General features: G+C 39.2%; 1 protein-coding gene across 3 annotated transcripts in view; it reads right to left on the reverse strand.

Annotated features, from left to right (window-relative positions):
* BUB1B (BUB1 mitotic checkpoint serine/threonine kinase B) overlaps nt 1–11,899 on the reverse strand; it is a 55,635-nt gene extending 43,736 nt beyond the window's left edge. For all 3 annotated transcript variants that reach the window (XM_033109721.1, XM_033109719.1, XM_033109720.1), the window contains exons 1-5: nt 11,673–11,899; nt 9,089–9,235; nt 4,825–4,884; nt 4,249–4,393; nt 490–686 (exon numbers count right to left, since the gene is read on the reverse strand). In XM_033109721.1, the coding sequence (XP_032965612.1) occupies nt 490–686; nt 4,249–4,393; nt 4,825–4,884; nt 9,089–9,235; nt 11,673–11,704 (581 nt within the window). In that variant the 5' untranslated portion in view covers nt 11,705–11,899. The remainder of the gene's footprint in view (nt 1–489; nt 687–4,248; nt 4,394–4,824; nt 4,885–9,088; nt 9,236–11,672) is intronic.
* Between the last annotated feature and the right edge of the window lie 5,510 nt (nt 11,900–17,409).

Below are 17,409 nucleotides of genomic sequence, written 5' to 3' on the forward strand. Positions count from 1 at the left end.
CTTATCTTACAAAAGACTTGTACTCAGAATATATGAAGAACACTTATACCTTAAATGCATTTTGCGAAATGAAAGAGGCCAGACTCAAAAGGTTACATAGTGTATGATTTCATTCATATGACATCATGCAAAAGGCAAAACTATAGGGCTGGAGAATAGATCAGTGGTTGCGAGGGGTTGGGAGTGAAAGTAGGTGTTGACCACAAAGGGATAGCATGAAAGAATTCAATGGAGTGATGGAACTATTCCATATCATGATCATGGTAATTATTACATGTCTCTTTTCATTTGTAAATGAAAATTTATAAAACTGTACACCATAGAATGAATTTTACTGTATGTTAAATAAAACATTTTAAATATACCTTTTTAAAAATTGAATAGTAAACAGGAAACTTGGCAATCCATGGAGAACACTATTCAGATGCAAAAACAATCATTTACAGCCAGTTTTAAAGAATTAAGACAAGTTCCAGAGAAGCAGCTTACCGGTGTTGAGACTTCAGTCTTTCCAGTGGTTCAGCCTTCTGCTGAATCCCATCCTGAAATATCATATCTGCTTTCTTAAAGTTTTCTCTAGCTTCATATTCTTCAGCCCATGAAATATAGAACTGAGCAAGTGAAATGCCAATCCCTTGGTTTTGTAAATAACTGTACATATCCAAAGGCTCATTGCATAAATGCCCCTGTAACAAATTAAAAGCATTAACAGTTAAACAATTTCTATTCACTTACTGTCTGGTATGTCCCAATTACTGGAGATACTATCTGTATTTTCTGCATTGGAAAAAAAAAACTATTATAATACAATGTTGTAAGGACTATACTGGGAGGACCTAAAAAGTAGACAAGACATTAATTTGTGAAAAAAAAAAGGGGGGTGGGAAGGAAAGACTTCAAGAAGGTATGATATTTGAGTGTGGCCTTGGAGGAGGAATATATGTACATCAGGTAGAGAACGGGAAAGGAAGGGCACTCTAGACAGAGAAAATAGTTTGTAGGGTTGCAGGCAAGGTAGGAGTTTGGGGAAAAAAACAGATCTTGAATGTCAAGCTAATCTATTCTGAATTTGCCTGATAGTGAATGTATGTGTACTGGGGTGGGACAGCTACATGCAAAGGAATGACATGGTCCAATCTGTGTTTTAGCAGGGACCTTTTAAGACCAGATACAATGCAGATAATTTTAGTAGCAAGAAGGGGGTGGGGGGCAGATCACTAAAAATCCCACACCACTAACAGTTTGATATATTTTCTTTAGTCTTTTATATAGGATAAAAGGATTTTTATCATTTTATAGTTTTAATAATAAAAATTGCTTTTATTCCACTTAGTACATCATTCATTTTTCCATGTTGTTGTTTACTCTTCACTCTTATTTTTAAATGGTTGGATAATGTTCCATCTGTAGATCTTTCATCATTTAACTATTCCCCTAATTTTTGGATAAACAACTTTTAATTTTGCCCAATTATAAATAATTCTATAATAAATATCTTCATGCATACAACCTTTCACGTTTTACATTACTCCCTTAAGATAAATCCCTAGTAGGACTATGTTAAAAAGTTAAAATTGCTTTTAAAGAGAGTTGTAAAAATATTAAATGCTACTAGTAATTCCCAAATACTAATTTCACAGAAAACACTTATTTTTAAAACTTTCTAATTTCATATAAAAATGGCATTTCAGTGTTCTAATTAGTTCTTTTACTACCAGGGAGGATAGCATTTTTCTCCTATTTATTAGACGTATTTTCTCTCATACCTACCTTTTCCTGATTGTCTAGCCAAATAAGTCCTCCTGATATGCGTGACCATACAACTCAATATTTTTCCTCTTTTTTTTTGTTACACTTACAAACAATGGCTTAACATCTGTCTTCCCCAACACAAATGTAGAAAACATTGCTATCTACTATACACCAGTCCCTAGCCAGGGTTTGGTAGAAAAAGACTGAATAAATGAAATCCTCCATTTATATCTTTCACAAAAACAATTAGTAATTTATAGTTTAATTTTGCAGTAATTCAGTAAATGGGTTTTTTCTGCTTACCCAAATTAGTGATGTTTTCCCATATGTAATGGTGTTTCAAGCAAAGTCATAATTCTAAATGGGTTACTATTATAAGATCTAGTCCTTTGTATCTGTTACTACATAAATAAAGTTCAACATTGATTTCATTTTGTTAACAGCTTTCTGAATAGCTCTGATGCAACATGGGACAGCCAATAAATGTTGGCTGCCCGTGGTTATTCCAGAATGCTGAAGGAGATCTCTTAAGAAATGACATAAGTAAAAGGACAACATGGCTAGAGTAATAGATCCAAAAGTTAAATTTTTTTGGTACCTCCTAAAAAGTCAATCTAAAACAATTTTACACTTTTAACTAAAAATATTGGATATTATCTAAGAACAAATTTTTCCTTAGCTAGACTGTAATTATCCCTTATAAAAATAATTGGAGACATCTTTCTGCAAAGCAAAAGAAAATTCCTCCTGACCATCCTAAAGGAAAAAAAAAAAAGCAAAATAGCAAATATATATAATGATCAGCAAAATAGCAAATATATATAGAGAGCAAAATGTATATAACATGCACCTTGTTATCCATGTACAAAGGTCAGATTATTGCTGATCATTCTAGGGCGGATCATTTGAATTTGAGGGTTGTCCCAATCAGTGCCTCTCAGATGACCTGTGCTGAAGGGACCAGTTGTGTGTGTGTGTGTGTGTGTGTGTGTGTGTGTGTGTGTGTGAGAAAATTTCCATTCCATTATGGACCGTTATTTTTTTTAAATACAATAAAAATAGAAGTTACTAGATAGATGATGATGTGCTTGGATGCTATGGCAATATGAAATTGTTAACAAAATTTATAAATGATTATTCTCAATTTTTATATTTACCTTGAACAGTCTGCAGACCATTCTTTCAGTAACACTGGGCTAGCCTATGATTTTTACTTTATGATAAATGTCATTTGTTCTTCAGTACCAGCCCCAGGTTAGCAAAAGTGAACAGAGAAATTATTCCAATTAATTGGTACTTTCAGTAGCTCCAATGATATATAATCACAGAATCCTGGTATTAAGTCACTTTAGAGCTTTACCTAATCTAACCTTTTAGTAAATCACATATAAGAATATCATACAAGGTAAGAATATTATAGAGGACAGAATGAAAAACAAAATCCACCAGTATACCACCAGGGACTAAGAGTACAGTTTTCATGCTAACAAATCTGTTTAGCATTCTTTGAGTGCCATCCTTTGTTATAAATTCCTGTAAGTAATATCCCTAAGGTAATTTCTCCAACTTGTCAATAAGGATAACAAGATATGTCAAATGTCCTGCAGAAATGAAGAAACATTATGACTTCAGGATTCACCTAATTCCTATATTGGCAATTATTTGAAGTTTAAGATAAGCCCTCATCAAGAAATATATTTTAGCCAAAAATTTTATCAATTTCAAGTCAATATTTTTTATATCAAAACGGTTGTTGTAAATATTCTATTTAGAATTGTCAATTATCTAATTATCTATTTTTATTTTTTTAAATTTATTTATTTTTGTAAGTATCTAATTATGCATTACCTAATGATCTATTACCTAATATTCTATTCTAAATATTTATCACTTTTTAAAAATCTCTTTTAGGATAAAAGCAATGAAATTAATGTCCAAGAAACCCGGGTCATTATTTTTAATGAAAATGTTTTCGTAAAAAATCCTCAAGAGTGTTCTAGAAATAAAAGAACTACATGTCAAGTTAAGACAGTACAAAGTAGTCAGGCGGACATTTTTGGATGTAGCAATATACTAGGCAAAAGAAGCTCAAAGACAGATGAAGAATTAAACATCATTTTTCATGATGATGATTCTCAAAAAGAGGAGAAAGGGATACTAGAATCACCTACAAAAGCTTTACCCCAATTTTACTAATGCCCTGTGTTGGCTCCTACCCATCCTCCTCCAATAGTTAGTTGCCTGGCCCAATTATGTTTAAAGCAAACAACCCACTCCCATGGAGAGGCATACCAGCCTGTGATCACTCTCAAAAGGGTAAAAAAGCTTATATTAAGATCCACCTTTAAAGTAGAACCAATGTAGCAAACACTGAGTATATATTAAATGTTTAGTACATCCTAAATTGCTTAGGTTTTTCCATTTTTTGGTGTACCAGGTATCTCTGGAGAAAATCTTGTTTTAATATTTTAAATTCCGATGGTGTTTGAGACTTACCAATTTAAGCCAGAGACTGAGAAATCGAGGATCATTATAGTATCTTTTCTCTCCTTGTAGTGCTTCTACAGCTCTTTCTAACAATGCTGACATATTACTTTCCTTCCCTCCCTGAGGATAGTTCTGCTCTGTCCAGTTAATATACCTGCACAGAAAGAAAAGGAAAAGAATATTTTTAAAGTTTAATATGTACTTTTGTTCTTGCTCCAAAACCCACTCTGGATTTTTTAAAGCAGAAATATCTAATATATTGAAAATGTTTATTTAGAGGTCCTCAATGACATGTCCTAAGCCTGTCTCCCTCAAAATTCCCCAAGTATTTCTAATAAGTGCCTGTTGGAAATAACGGGGATGGGGATAGAAGGGTATATAGCTCACAGCTGCATGCCACAAACTTGAAATTTCTTCAGTTCTAAATACCTCAGGAAGAGACGCTATGATTATTCTGTCTCTCTGTGCCCCCAAGACACCACTTTAAACTCGTACACTGCTCGGTATACCCCAATTTGAGAAGCATGGCCTGAAGGACTCATCTGTTAAGTTTCCATAGCCCTTGTTTAAATAAAAAAGACCTACCTATCCCAAACATCCAGAGGGTCATTTCCAGTGTAAAATCGAATTTCAGATTCAAATGCTCTGAAATTTAAACAGAAAATATAAGCATAAGCAATTGCGATAACAGCCAAATGAACAAGTATCACCTCCATTTTTATTCATTTAGTAAGTGTTTAATATGAATCTAGATAACTCCACTGGAGTTTGAAGCTTTGTTAAATAGAATGAAAAATAATAGAAATAATTAGGATTCTGCCTAATAACAGGAGGACAAAACATGTAGAAATCAGAGAAACAAATTCTAAGACAACATATAGAAAAGCAATAGTACACAGTAATTTAAAGCTCTGGAACAAGACTTCTTAGGTTTAACTGTAGCTCCACTAATCACTAGCTGAGTGACACTGGACAAACTATTTAATCTCTGTAGTTTCCTCATCTATAAAATGGGGATAATATAATAATAGTACCTATCTGATTAGGTTGATTAGTCTTAAATGTAAAGTCTTTAGACATAGTAAGTATGCAAAAAATGATAGTTATTTTATATGTATATGAAGTACTGAACAAACTAAATACATACACAAATATATACAGAAATAAGAATCTTAAAGAAAAATTCCATAGGCAACATTAGTCAGAGAAAAATACCACATATAATTTGGGAAGTGCCTTAAAGAGAGTACAAAGTGTGACTTGGTAAAGACCTGGTAAAGACAGAGGGCAAAGACTAAGTTAAGACTGACCAACTACAATAGAGGGGAAGTATTGAGTAATAAACTTCAATTTAGATAAATTAACAAATACTATTAAGGGTTTATGTTTGATATAAAGAATAATAAAATAGTCCTTGACACAAAGGAATTTATACTCTAATAAGAAAGATAAAGTATACAAATGAAAAATTAACAAAATACAAAGCAGTATAGTATATTACAATTGCAAAGAATGGATAGTTAAGGCTTTAAGAAGTCAAAGAAGCAGCCAAAGAAGGTGGGACTCTGAAGGAACCATAACATTTGAAAGAAAAAGGGAGTTTTTCAAGAGAGAGGGAAATCAGTATTAAATAAAGTTGTGAAAGTGGAAATTGAGGAAATTGAGCTATAACATAAATTCAAAATTGGGAATAAACGGAGCTCTCTGGAGAGGTAAGAAGGGAATACTTTAAATGTAAATCTAAAGACTCTGGATTACATCTACTCAAGCCACTACTGGGTTTTAATTGGAGAGTTATCTTGAATATGATAAGATTTCAAAAAGATTAACCAAGTAACAGTATAAAAATACAACTATTAGAAAAAGGGCCATAATTAGGAAGCTAATATGGTAATTTCAGTATGAAATAATGAGGGGATTATGTGCAGTAATGGTGAAAAAAATTAAATCCAAGTCACCACTGATAAAAATCAGCAATCCTCCAAATAAATCTATAGATTCAATGCAATCCAACCAAAATCCCAGCAGGCTCTTTTCTAGAAATTAACAAGAATTTAAAAAATTTGTTTGGAGAGGTGGCCAGTTAGCTCAGTTGGTTGGAGCATGGTGCTCTTAACAACAAAGTTGCCGGTTCGATCCCCACATGGGCCACTGTGAGCTGTGCCCTCCACAACTAGATTGAAACAACTACTTGACTTGGAGCTGATGGGTCCTGGAAAGACACACCTAAAAAAAAAAAAAATTTGTATGGAAAGGCAAAGGACCAAAAATAGCCAAAATGATTCTGAAAAAAACACACAATAAAACTTGGAGAACACACTCTACCTGATTTCAAGACGTACCATTTAAAGCTAATCAAGACAATGTATAATTGGTGAAAGAACAGACAATTAGAACAATGGAACAGAATAGAAAGTCCAGAAATAATCCACACACAATCAAATGATTTTTGACAAGGGCCCCAGAACAATTCAATGGGAAAAGGAAAAAAAATCTAACAAAAAACGGAGGCAGAACAACTAGATATTCATATTGGGGCGGGTGGGAGGAGGGGGAAGGGAGAACTTTTACTCCAACCTTAAACCAAACACAAGGATAAATTTAAGATGAAAGCAAGGACCTAAACATAAAAACAAACAATAAAGCTACTAGAAGAAAACACAGAATACCTTTGCAACTTTGGAGGAGCAACAATCTCCTAGAGAAGACACAAAAATCACTAACCATAAAAGAAAAAGACTAATGAATTAAACTTCATCAAAATTAAAAACTTCTTGTTTATCAAAAAATACCACCAAGAAAATAGACAGCCATGGATGGGGAGAAAATATCTGCAACACATATACTTGATAAAGGACTTGGATACAGACTACATAAAGAACTCTTTACAATCTAATTTTAAAACTAGGCAAAATATGTTAACAAATACAGTACTAAAGATATATAAAAGGCTAATAAGCATGCAAAAAAGTGCTCACCATCATTAATCACCAGGGAAATGGGAAGTAAAACCATAATGAAATACTGTTACACAGCCCCCCCAGAATGGCTAAAATGAAAAAGACTGACAACACCCAATACTGGAGTGGGTGTGGAGCAAATAGACTCTCATACATTGGTGGTAGGAGTATAAAATGTCACAATCTCTATGGAAAACTGGCAGTTCCTTAAAAAGTTAAACATACATTTATTCTATGACCCAGCAATTACATAGAAGTGAAAAACCTATGTCCACACAAAGCCTTGCACAAGTATGTTCATAGCAGCTTTATTCATAAAGCATATAAAACTGGAAAGAATCTAAATGTCTATCAATTGATAAATGGATAAATAAATGGAATACTACTCAGTATTAAAAAGGAACAATCTACTGACACATACAACATGGAAAAGCTTATAAAAAAAAAAAACCATGCTGAGTGAAACAACTGTATGATTCCATTTATATGAAATACTGGAATAAGCAAAAATAACCTATGGTGACAGAAATCTGATCACCGGTTGCTTTGATTGGGAAGGAGCATGAGAGAACTTTCTGAGGTAATGAAAATGTTCTGTGTCTTGATATGCATGTCAAAACTGATTAAATGATTTACATAAAAACCAGAGCATTTCACTGGATGTAAATTATACTTTTAAAAAAATCACCAGTCCTTAGTAACCAACTAAATAAAATTAGAGTGAGAGGGCAGTAAGATCATTCAGGTGAGTTTTGGTACTACTGACCAAAATGGAGTAGAAAAAGGAAGGTCATTTATAAGAGAAGAGATTCAGTATTTAATACATCAGTGAAACATTTATTTAATTATATGTTACAGGTAGATAAAAAGACATTTAGAAGGCAAATAAGAGATGTACACAGTAGTGAAACAATCCTGAAAAACTTGAATATGGACGAACAGAGGGCAAAGAACAGAGACTTACGTAAAACGCAGCCAACAAGAAAAATGGAAGAGCAGTTAGAAAGGTAGAAAAACTAGTACATTGTCATAGAAGCTTGGAAGAAGAGGTACGAATAGGACCCCATAATCTCTGGAACGAAACCATAAAACCCAATGCTTTTAAAGATCCAATGAAATGAACAAGGATATTCATTACATTATAACCTAAATTACGATAATTTGTTTATGATGACAGAAGTTTTTGTCAGAGATTAAGGGTGGAAACTGATAATTTACTTTTTTGAAAAAAGCATATTTATCAAAATATGCATTAGTCAAAGCAGAGCAAGTTCCATAGGTCCATTTGAATAAGTTGTAGTATTTTTCAGCTTTTGTTTATCCAGAGTTTGTTAAACCATCATACTGAAAAACTTTCTAGTACAAATTCAGTTTCTCTGAGGTTTCCATTTTCTTTGGAGATCACTATTTCTTTTTTCTCGTTATCAAAAATACTTTCTAGAAAGTTAATAATTGAGCACACATAAAAGAGAGCAGATTCACTCTCTCTTATTACTAAGAATCCGAGGACGAAATTTCTCTAATTGATTACTATCAAAGAATTCATTCTATTTAAAGATTCAGAATGACATAATACTTTGGGGAAATATTGTAATATGATACTTCCTTTACTTTGCTTCTCATTGCCCCCTGTATAAGATGTGTTTCTAATGATAGAAGATTTTGGCTGCTCCACAATGAAATGAAATCCTATAGCTCTTGTTCTTAATGGTACTTGAGGAGGGAGATCTTTAGATAGCTGTCACGTGACGAGAAAGCAGGCAGAGAACAGATTCTCATACTACCGATTTTTGAAGAGTACTCTTTATGCCACTGTGCATAGATCCACATACATTGTCTACCAGTCAGGGAAGAATGATGACAGGTTGAACCCCAACTGTTCTACATACCGTTTCTGCTGCTGCAGGGTAGCGTTACGCACAGATTCTTGCTGTGCCAATACTCCCTGAAGAGTGGATATGCTCCGCCCCTGCCTTAAGGGTTGTACATTTTCTTTACTCAGCTCCCATTCATCTCCCTCCAGGGACATGGCTTCACTGTGAAGGGGAAACAAAAATAAGTCTCATACCAACATTGAGCTATTACATCACTAGATTGTTGTAAATGTTTTCAGATAAGTGATTATTCGTGATGCCTGGGTTGAAGATCATGTACAGACACATTAGTAGTGGTATTATACTCCTAAACTTCTGAGCCTTTCTGTGACCTGGTTTCCAAGTTTATGGCTATCGTATTTGCCTAATGGAAGACAGAATGTAGCAAGGGTATTGTGGACAGTACTGTAAGAATAAAGTTTAAGGCAGGAAGAAAAGAAGGGGGAAAATATTATACATTTGGCAAAGTAGACAAAAAGCAGTTCTATGCCTACCACTGAATGCATCATCTAGTTTAATCTGAAATTACCAAGGTGTTGGTCAGACTACCTACCATCCCATGTTTCAACTGATGACTTAAAACTGAAATTTACATATATAGATAGCCAGGAGCAGGTGCAGAAAATAGTTCACTGGTCACAATTGCCCCTCCCACCCACCAAATTCTATCAAGCCTGGGGGGAAAGGGGAGGGGGAACAGGGGAGGAAGGGGAGGGGATGAAAGGGGAGAGAGGTCAGGAATCCCCACAAGTTTTTGGAGGCAATCACCGTATTGGGTATGTTCTCTGAACTTCAGAGCTCTGCAATAGTCAGATAAAAGCCTATTTCTAGATAAGAGACGTTATCTCTGGGTTTAAAACGAGACAGATAAGGCACTAATCTTCAAAACAGAGTAAAGTTATGTGTAACCTCAGTCTAGATGAGAGCGAAAACTCTCCTGCAGAAAATAAAGTATAACTGATTAATAATTTAGGTTGTAACTACTCACATCTTTTTACTATTGTGTGAATCCTGTAACGGCCATGTTATTTATTTCTGTATCTCCGTGTCTAATATGGGATCTGACACTAGTAAGCACTGAATAAATGTTTGTTTGAGTTCATCTGAATTTCTTCTCTTGCTCTTAAACCAGCAATTAAATGATCGCAGTTAAATGTCCTAAACTGAGTTAGGACTACTCCCTTGCTTCCTCCTCCTCCTGCCTCCTCCTAGACAGGCTCTTCCCTCATCTCAAATAAATGGCAATTTCATTTTCCTAGTTGGTCAAGTCAAACGTCTTAGTGCCAACCTGACACCACCCTCACACATCCCCAATCACTCAGCAAATCCTGATGGCTCTACCTTCAAAATATATCCAGACATCAACCTCTTCTCACCGTCTCCACTATTTCCAGCTTGGCTCAAGGCCCCGCTTCTCTTGCCTCAATTATTTCAATCACCTCTTAACTGGTTTCCTTGCTTCCACCCTTTTCTGCCTTTAGTCTTTCCAACACTCCAACCAAAGTGATTCCATGTCAGATCATGTCTTTCCTGTACTCAAAACCTTCCAATGACTTTCAACCTTCAGCAGAGTAAAAGCCAAGTCCTTACAATACCTGCATCCTCACTTTACCTCCTTCATTTCCTTTTTCTCTTCTGGTCTTTCTGCTCCAGCTACTACTTGCCAGGTGTAGCTCCTCCCTCAACCCTCACCCTCCAGCCTTTGTGTTTCCCCCAGATATGCACGACTAGCTCTTGAGTTTCCTACAAGTCTTGATATAAATGACACCTTCTCAGTGAGGCCTCCTGTTCAAAACTATCTAAAATTGCACCAACCCCCCACCCCACCATTTTTTTTAAAGTACCCCCCACCAGCAAACTTTTAGTTTATTTATCTTGTGTATTGTTTGTTGCCCTCATCCCACCCCACCCAGAATCTAAGCTTCAGGAGGGTAGAGATTTTTGTGTCTTTTATTTGCTGAATAGGTTGTCAAGAAATATTTGTTGTGTTAATGAAAGAGCTCATACTTGACATTTATCTAAGCATTGTGTACCCTACAACGAAAACACATACAGAATTCCCACCTAGAAGAGCTGATACATATTTACATAAGTAAAAGGAGCAAGCATGCAGAGAAGGGCTTTTTAGATTTCTAACTATTCCACTGGCATAATGATAGTACCTACCACTTGTTAAGCACATATTCAGAGGCAGTTACTTTACAAATACTTTGAATTCTCCCCAAACCCGGTAATGTAGCATTGATATCAGCATTTTCCATGTCAAAGAGCTAGCCAATGGCTGAGCAGAGAAGGGAGACACAGACCCCACTACAAATTCCAAGCTCTTTGTACCACGGCGGTCCCGCAGCCTCCTTTGTGTTGCAGCGGGATGCAGCGGGATTTTCACGTGCCCACACCCCATAGAGGTCAGTGCGTACCCCAGTCTTCGCTTCCACCCTTTGCCGTCTGATTCGATCAGGAAGGAGGTTGCGGCCTGGACTGCTCTTCTACTGATCGCGCCGCTCCTCTCCTTCACTGTTCTGACTGGGGCCTCTGTCACCTGTGAGGCACCTCAGGGTCTCGCAGGCCCAGGTCCCAGCCTTTCTCCCGCACCTACCTCAGAGCACCCTCTTCCTTCATCGCCGCCATCCTGCATTCCCGGCTCTCGTTCTGCCGCGCGCGGGCTTTTCCTCCGGGCCTCAGACCGTTTAAGTTTCCTTATTCAACCTGCCCTTAGAGGTATTGAAGCGACCAGACGGTGTTTCTGGACTACAGTATACACCTGACTCACCAACCGGCCACCTCAAGGCTAGTCGCCAAGATTCAAATTTAACGGTCCCGCGCGGGCGACGTAGCAACGCCCCTCCGCTCCTTCGTACTCGCGCCTCTTGCCCAAGGCATTCTGGGACTTGTAGTTTATCCCGGGCTTAGCCCGTTCAATTGCGGTGCATAGTGGGAGTTGTAGTTTCCAGAATCTACCGCTTCCCAGGTGCCGCAGCTTTAGGTGGTATCAATTCTGTGCTGCTGCTTTCTGCGTCCTGGCTCTAAGGCCTGTCTCTGAGCCAAGCAGAACGTACTTTACGCACCAGAATTTCTTTGATGTTTTAAGTGTTGGGAGATATCTTTGAGTGCTTGCACTTGGCCTGACGCTTTTCTGGGGTGGCTGGCAGGGCTATGATCACCCCCTGCTGTCTGCCCCAAGTCTCACATGTGTCCCGAGTTCTTAGGCCTCTCTGACCCAGCTGTTTCCTGCCCAACTCTTGAATTCAGGAAAGCTGGATTCTAGTTCTCTGAACATCGTACCAAAGATGCAACCTTCAATTTGCAATGTGATGATATTGCCTTTCTGTCTCTGTTGCACAGTCCACAGGCAGAAAACACAGCTATGCCACAACTTTCAAAGTTTTGCCTCTTTTCCCCTTCAGGAAACCACCTCCACTGTACTGAACTCTTAGTCCCAGTTCTAATTTCCTGAGGAAGAAACTGAGGTGGATTCAGTTATGGCCAAAGGAGCAGAGTCTTTTTAACAAGCTCAGGTACATCCTCTGTAACTGTGGGGATGGTAGCAGAGGTGTTCACGACTGCTTGGCTTTTGGTCCCCAGCTTTTTCTTTGTTCTTACTATGTAAGCTCTTATTTCCTCTGCATCATTGGGACTCTTTTGATAGCAATAGAGTGGAAATCCAACTCAAACTGGCTTACTCAGAAAAGAGAATTTACTGGTTTATATATAAAAGACTTCAGATGATGCTTAACCCAGGACGCATGTGGTGTCATCAGAACTGGGCCTTCCCATTTCGTACCTCTGCTCTTTTTCATATCGGCATATTGTCATTCTCCATCGAGGAACAGCTTCAGGACTTTATCCTTCCAGCTTCAAATTCAGACTTAGGAGTCACTCTGGTTAGCTCCACACACAGTCACTGGGGCTAGTGGATTCGGGGCTCTAATTGTTCCGGCCCAAATCACGTGTTTCACCTTGGGACTGAGCGACGGGGAGGGGTGGTTCCCTAGAGGAAATTTTGGTTATTCTTAACTTCCACATCCTCTACATTCAGGAAACCTCCCTGTATTATGGGAGATGTGGTATATGGGATTCTCTCTCTGGCTCATTTTATCTCTTACCTTACACCAGTACCAACCTAGCCCCTCTTTTCCTTTCCCCAGGGTGTTCTGTACACATCTGTAACTCCTCAATTTTAATTGCTTCCTATAAACTCTCTCAGAAGTGTAACTTTTACTCCTTTGATCTCAGTCTTTCTTGTAGCCTAGTCAGATGCCCCATAAACTGTGGTACAACATAGAACACATTCAGGCTAAACCCTTTGCTTGTTTCACTAGAGAAAAAGGGAGACAGGTAAAACAAAATGTATGACAGAGGTGCTCTGTGGTCTTACTTGGAATGTGAGTTCTTGTTAGGCTGGACTATGGCTGAGTGGCCAGCACCGGGCCCAGATGTAATACAAGCTTCAACAATACCCACCAACTGTGAGGAAAGTCAGGATTAAGCGCTTACACATTTATGGTCCAAAGAGGATGAGACAAAGGCTCAACGTGAGTACTTCAATGTGCCAAGCATGGGTGGGACACAGAAAATGTGAACAACGAATAGACACAGTTCTTGTCCTGTGGGAATTTCAGGCTAGTGGAGAGACAGGTAAATAAAGAGGCAATTTCAGTACATTGCTGCCACAGCCAGAGATAAGTAAACACAGGGGACCATGGAGGCACATAGGAAGAGCTTCCACCCTAGGCCTGGGGGAGAGGAGAAGGTCTGGGAAAATTTCCTAGAGAAGACAATAAACCTGAAGGACAAGGAAGATTTCACACAAACTATTGGGGGCAGCAACACAAATTATGTAGCTACTGAAGTTTCTCTATAGCATGTGCCCACCTCCTCTCTATTCCCCCCTTTCTCCTTTAAGTTCTCCTACCCAGGCCTTTAGACCTCCATGCTGGCCCATCAAAACTTATCTGTCCTGTGTCCTATTCTCTGTCACCTATCACATTTGAAAACATACAAACGAAATCACACTAAGATGTGAATAACAGTTAATGCAGTATTTTCCACATCATTTTCTAAGATGCTAATAGATGTTACAGGGGAATAAGTGTTTGGTGTTCAAATAAGTTTCTGAAATGTTGGGATAAGTGGGCATCTTTACGGAAAGTTTCCCTAAAGCCCCTAATATGCCAAAGTGCACCATGAATCTCTAAGGGAGGGGGTGTATATATTCTATTGCTGCTATAACAAACTACCATAAACTTAGTAGCTTAAAACAACACCACTGTGTTATCTTACCGTTTGGTAGGTCAGAAGTTTGACTTGATCTCAGTAGGCTACACAAGGTATTGGCAGATCTGTGTTTCTGGAGGCCCTGTGGGAGAATTCATTTCCTTTTTTTCCAGTTTTTAGAGGCATTCACTGGTTCCTTGGCTTGTGGCCCCTTCCTCCATCTTCAAAGCCAGAAACATAGCATATCTCTGTACCCACATCTCTTTGACCACAGTCAGGAAAATCGCCCTGCCTCTAAGGGCTCATGTCATTAGATTGGGCCCATCCAGATGATCTAGTAAACCTTTCTATCTCAAGGTCCTGAAGCTTCATCAGATCTGCCAAGTCCCTTTGTTACATAAGGTGACATATTCACAGGCTCCATGGATTAGGACATGCACATCATTGTTCTGCCTACCCCTGGGGGTGCTGAAATATGTTAGCATCTCTAAACTTATTTGATCATAAAGAAACCTTCTCACACGTCTTTCAGAACAGATGTTAGGCTCTTTGTAGTCTAACAGTAAGCCCCAGGAGAAGAAAATGCATAAAAGAATAAATCTTAATGGTGGAATTTCAGACACAGTGGCAACTGGTAGTAGTTGGGGACTTAGCAAGCCCCTCATTTTCACCCACTTACTTTACATGCAAAGCCATCCACCTATCTGCACCAGTGGCTGTTAGAGGGATTTAGTTGTCAGAGAATCTATGATCTCTCAGTTGGACTTGTGGAGATGCATATGTTCTTGATTGTCAAAGGCTGGTTTCCCCCAACTTCTCCTTCATAGATTATGCAAAATCCAGCTTTAGCAGGCTAAAACTGCAAAGATGAAAACCTCTGGGTCTCCAGGGAACCCTTGGACAGACTACTTGTTTACTGTGCAACCATAGGAGAAAGGAGGGACTGTCCAGTGGGGGAGGAAGGTCAAAAGAGACCAAATGGGGGGTGTGTGTGTTCAGAGCCTGAAGAGGACACATCTGGGAAAGCAGCATCACCATGCTGGCCTTCACCCCAGCAACACATCAGCCAATCAGAGCAGCATCTGCATCTTGTGTTTACCAGTGATGAGGTGTCTTGAGGTAGAAGAACCAATGAGAAAGAGGCATAATAATCCAAACCATCTTGTGTTGTCAGGAGGAAGGGAGGTGAAGGGTGAAAAGATACATTAGCCTAGGGCTGGCAACTTGCATCTCACAGTAGCTGTTGCTGACAGGGTATTAGGGTACTGTCCAAAGAGCTGGGTTTCTCTCCTTAATTTCATGGAAACTCCTTTCTAGACTATGATTCCGCTTTTCTGCAGAACTATCTGACTTTTCCTGGGTCTTCTCAAACCATTGGAAACTGCCTGACCCAGAATTTCCACACCAATATGTGCAGAGAATATACATGCTAAAACAAGGAGAAAAGAACCAAAAGGTCAGAATGGACAATAAGCTGAGAACAGAAGCAATCATATGGCAGGGCTGTTAAGAAATAAGGTAAGGAGCGACCGGATGGCTCAGTTAGTTAGAGCTGAGCTCTCAACAACAGGGTTGTCAGTTCAATTCCCACATGGGATGGTGGGCTGCGTGCCCCCCACAACTAATATTGAAAATGGTAACTGGACTTGGAGCTGAGCTGCGCCCTCCACAACTAGACTGAAGGATAACGACTTGGAGCTGATGGGCCCTGGAGAAACACACTGTCCCCCAATATTCCCCAATAAAATTTTTTTTAAAAAGTATTACCTTGAGTGATTTAGGGGGAAAAAAAGAAAGAAAGAAAGAAAGAAACAAGGTAAGAGGTGGAGCTAAATAAGCTATGTATCTAATAGGAAGTACAAAATTAGGCTGTTTTGCCCTGGCATTAACCTGACCAGAGTTTTGTGCTCTGGGAAGGTCTTGGAGAATCTAAAGAGTTCCCAAATATTCACTACTGTGCTCAATTTATACATGAGGTGATCCAAACTCAAAGAGGTACAGTGGCTTGAGAGCTCCCATTGCGGAAGAGCAGAGGAGGATCTGAAAGCTGCCAGCTTCTTTCTCCAAGCCCAGTATTCTGGGTGCCACAAACCTCCGCTCTAAATTAAGGGATTCAACAATTTCTAATGTTTCATAAACTTTAACTTCTGGATGCCCCATTTCATGGGAGGAGAGAATACAGGATCTCCCAGCATCATATGTAGTGGAGGCCTCCTCTCATTCCAACATGTTATATATTTCCCCAAAACTGATGGCAATTGTGTTTGCCTCTGAGGAAGAGGAATGGTGAAAGCGTGAGGGTTTGTCCATGGGCGTGAGGGGAACAGGAATGGGGAGGCCACCTGACATTCACCTTGGCCAGTGACCCTCCTTGGTCTGGCCCCAAGGACTCTTGGCCTTGTGGAGAGAGGGCCTGTGGCAGAGGCTGCAGGAGTTGGTTCTGTGGAAGGCTGGCCCCCAGCACCACTGCCTTCATGCCCAGGTGCCAATGGCACAGCCTAGCTCCAGCATCTCAATGACTGGCCATCCTGAGAGCACTGGGGGGCCATGCCTGGGCCTGGATATAAGCATCCTCATAGCCAGCTCTAGCAGAGGTGAGATTTTCTCCAGTGGCCTCAGAGAGAGCTGGAAAGGAAGAGCAGGGTTGACGCCGGGTGGGAACTGTGGGGAATGGACTGGTTGGTGAGCTCAAGCACTCTGGAAAACACCCGGATGACCTGGGGGAGACTTGGACAGGGGGCTGACTCAGGGCTGTGTGTGTAGCTATACAAATGATTCTGTGGCCATGAGCGCCTGGCCAGAGACATGAGTGGGGATACTTTCTCCTGCTTTGTTCTCTCAGAGGAGACACCTTTAAAAGTTTGTCTGTCCAGCGAGGCCTCCTTTTTCTAATTCCCGCAAAGCACCGTGTGTGCTAGCTGTGGTCCTGGGCCTGGAGGTCCTATGCAAGAGCCAGTGGAGTTTTTATGACTCTGTTCCTGAGGCCCCACAGTGGTGAAGCCTGAGGAAATGAGTTACATATTGGTCTATCTCTCCTTGTTCAAGGAGGTGGTGATCCCCTGATAACTGAACAGCAGTTGGGATGGCTCTTGGCAGAGCCAACCAACATGGGAAAGCTG

Source organism: Rhinolophus ferrumequinum, chromosome 6 (assembly GCF_004115265.2).
Source record: "Rhinolophus ferrumequinum isolate MPI-CBG mRhiFer1 chromosome 6, mRhiFer1_v1.p, whole genome shotgun sequence".
Classification (NCBI taxonomy): domain Eukaryota; kingdom Metazoa; phylum Chordata; class Mammalia; order Chiroptera; family Rhinolophidae; genus Rhinolophus; species Rhinolophus ferrumequinum.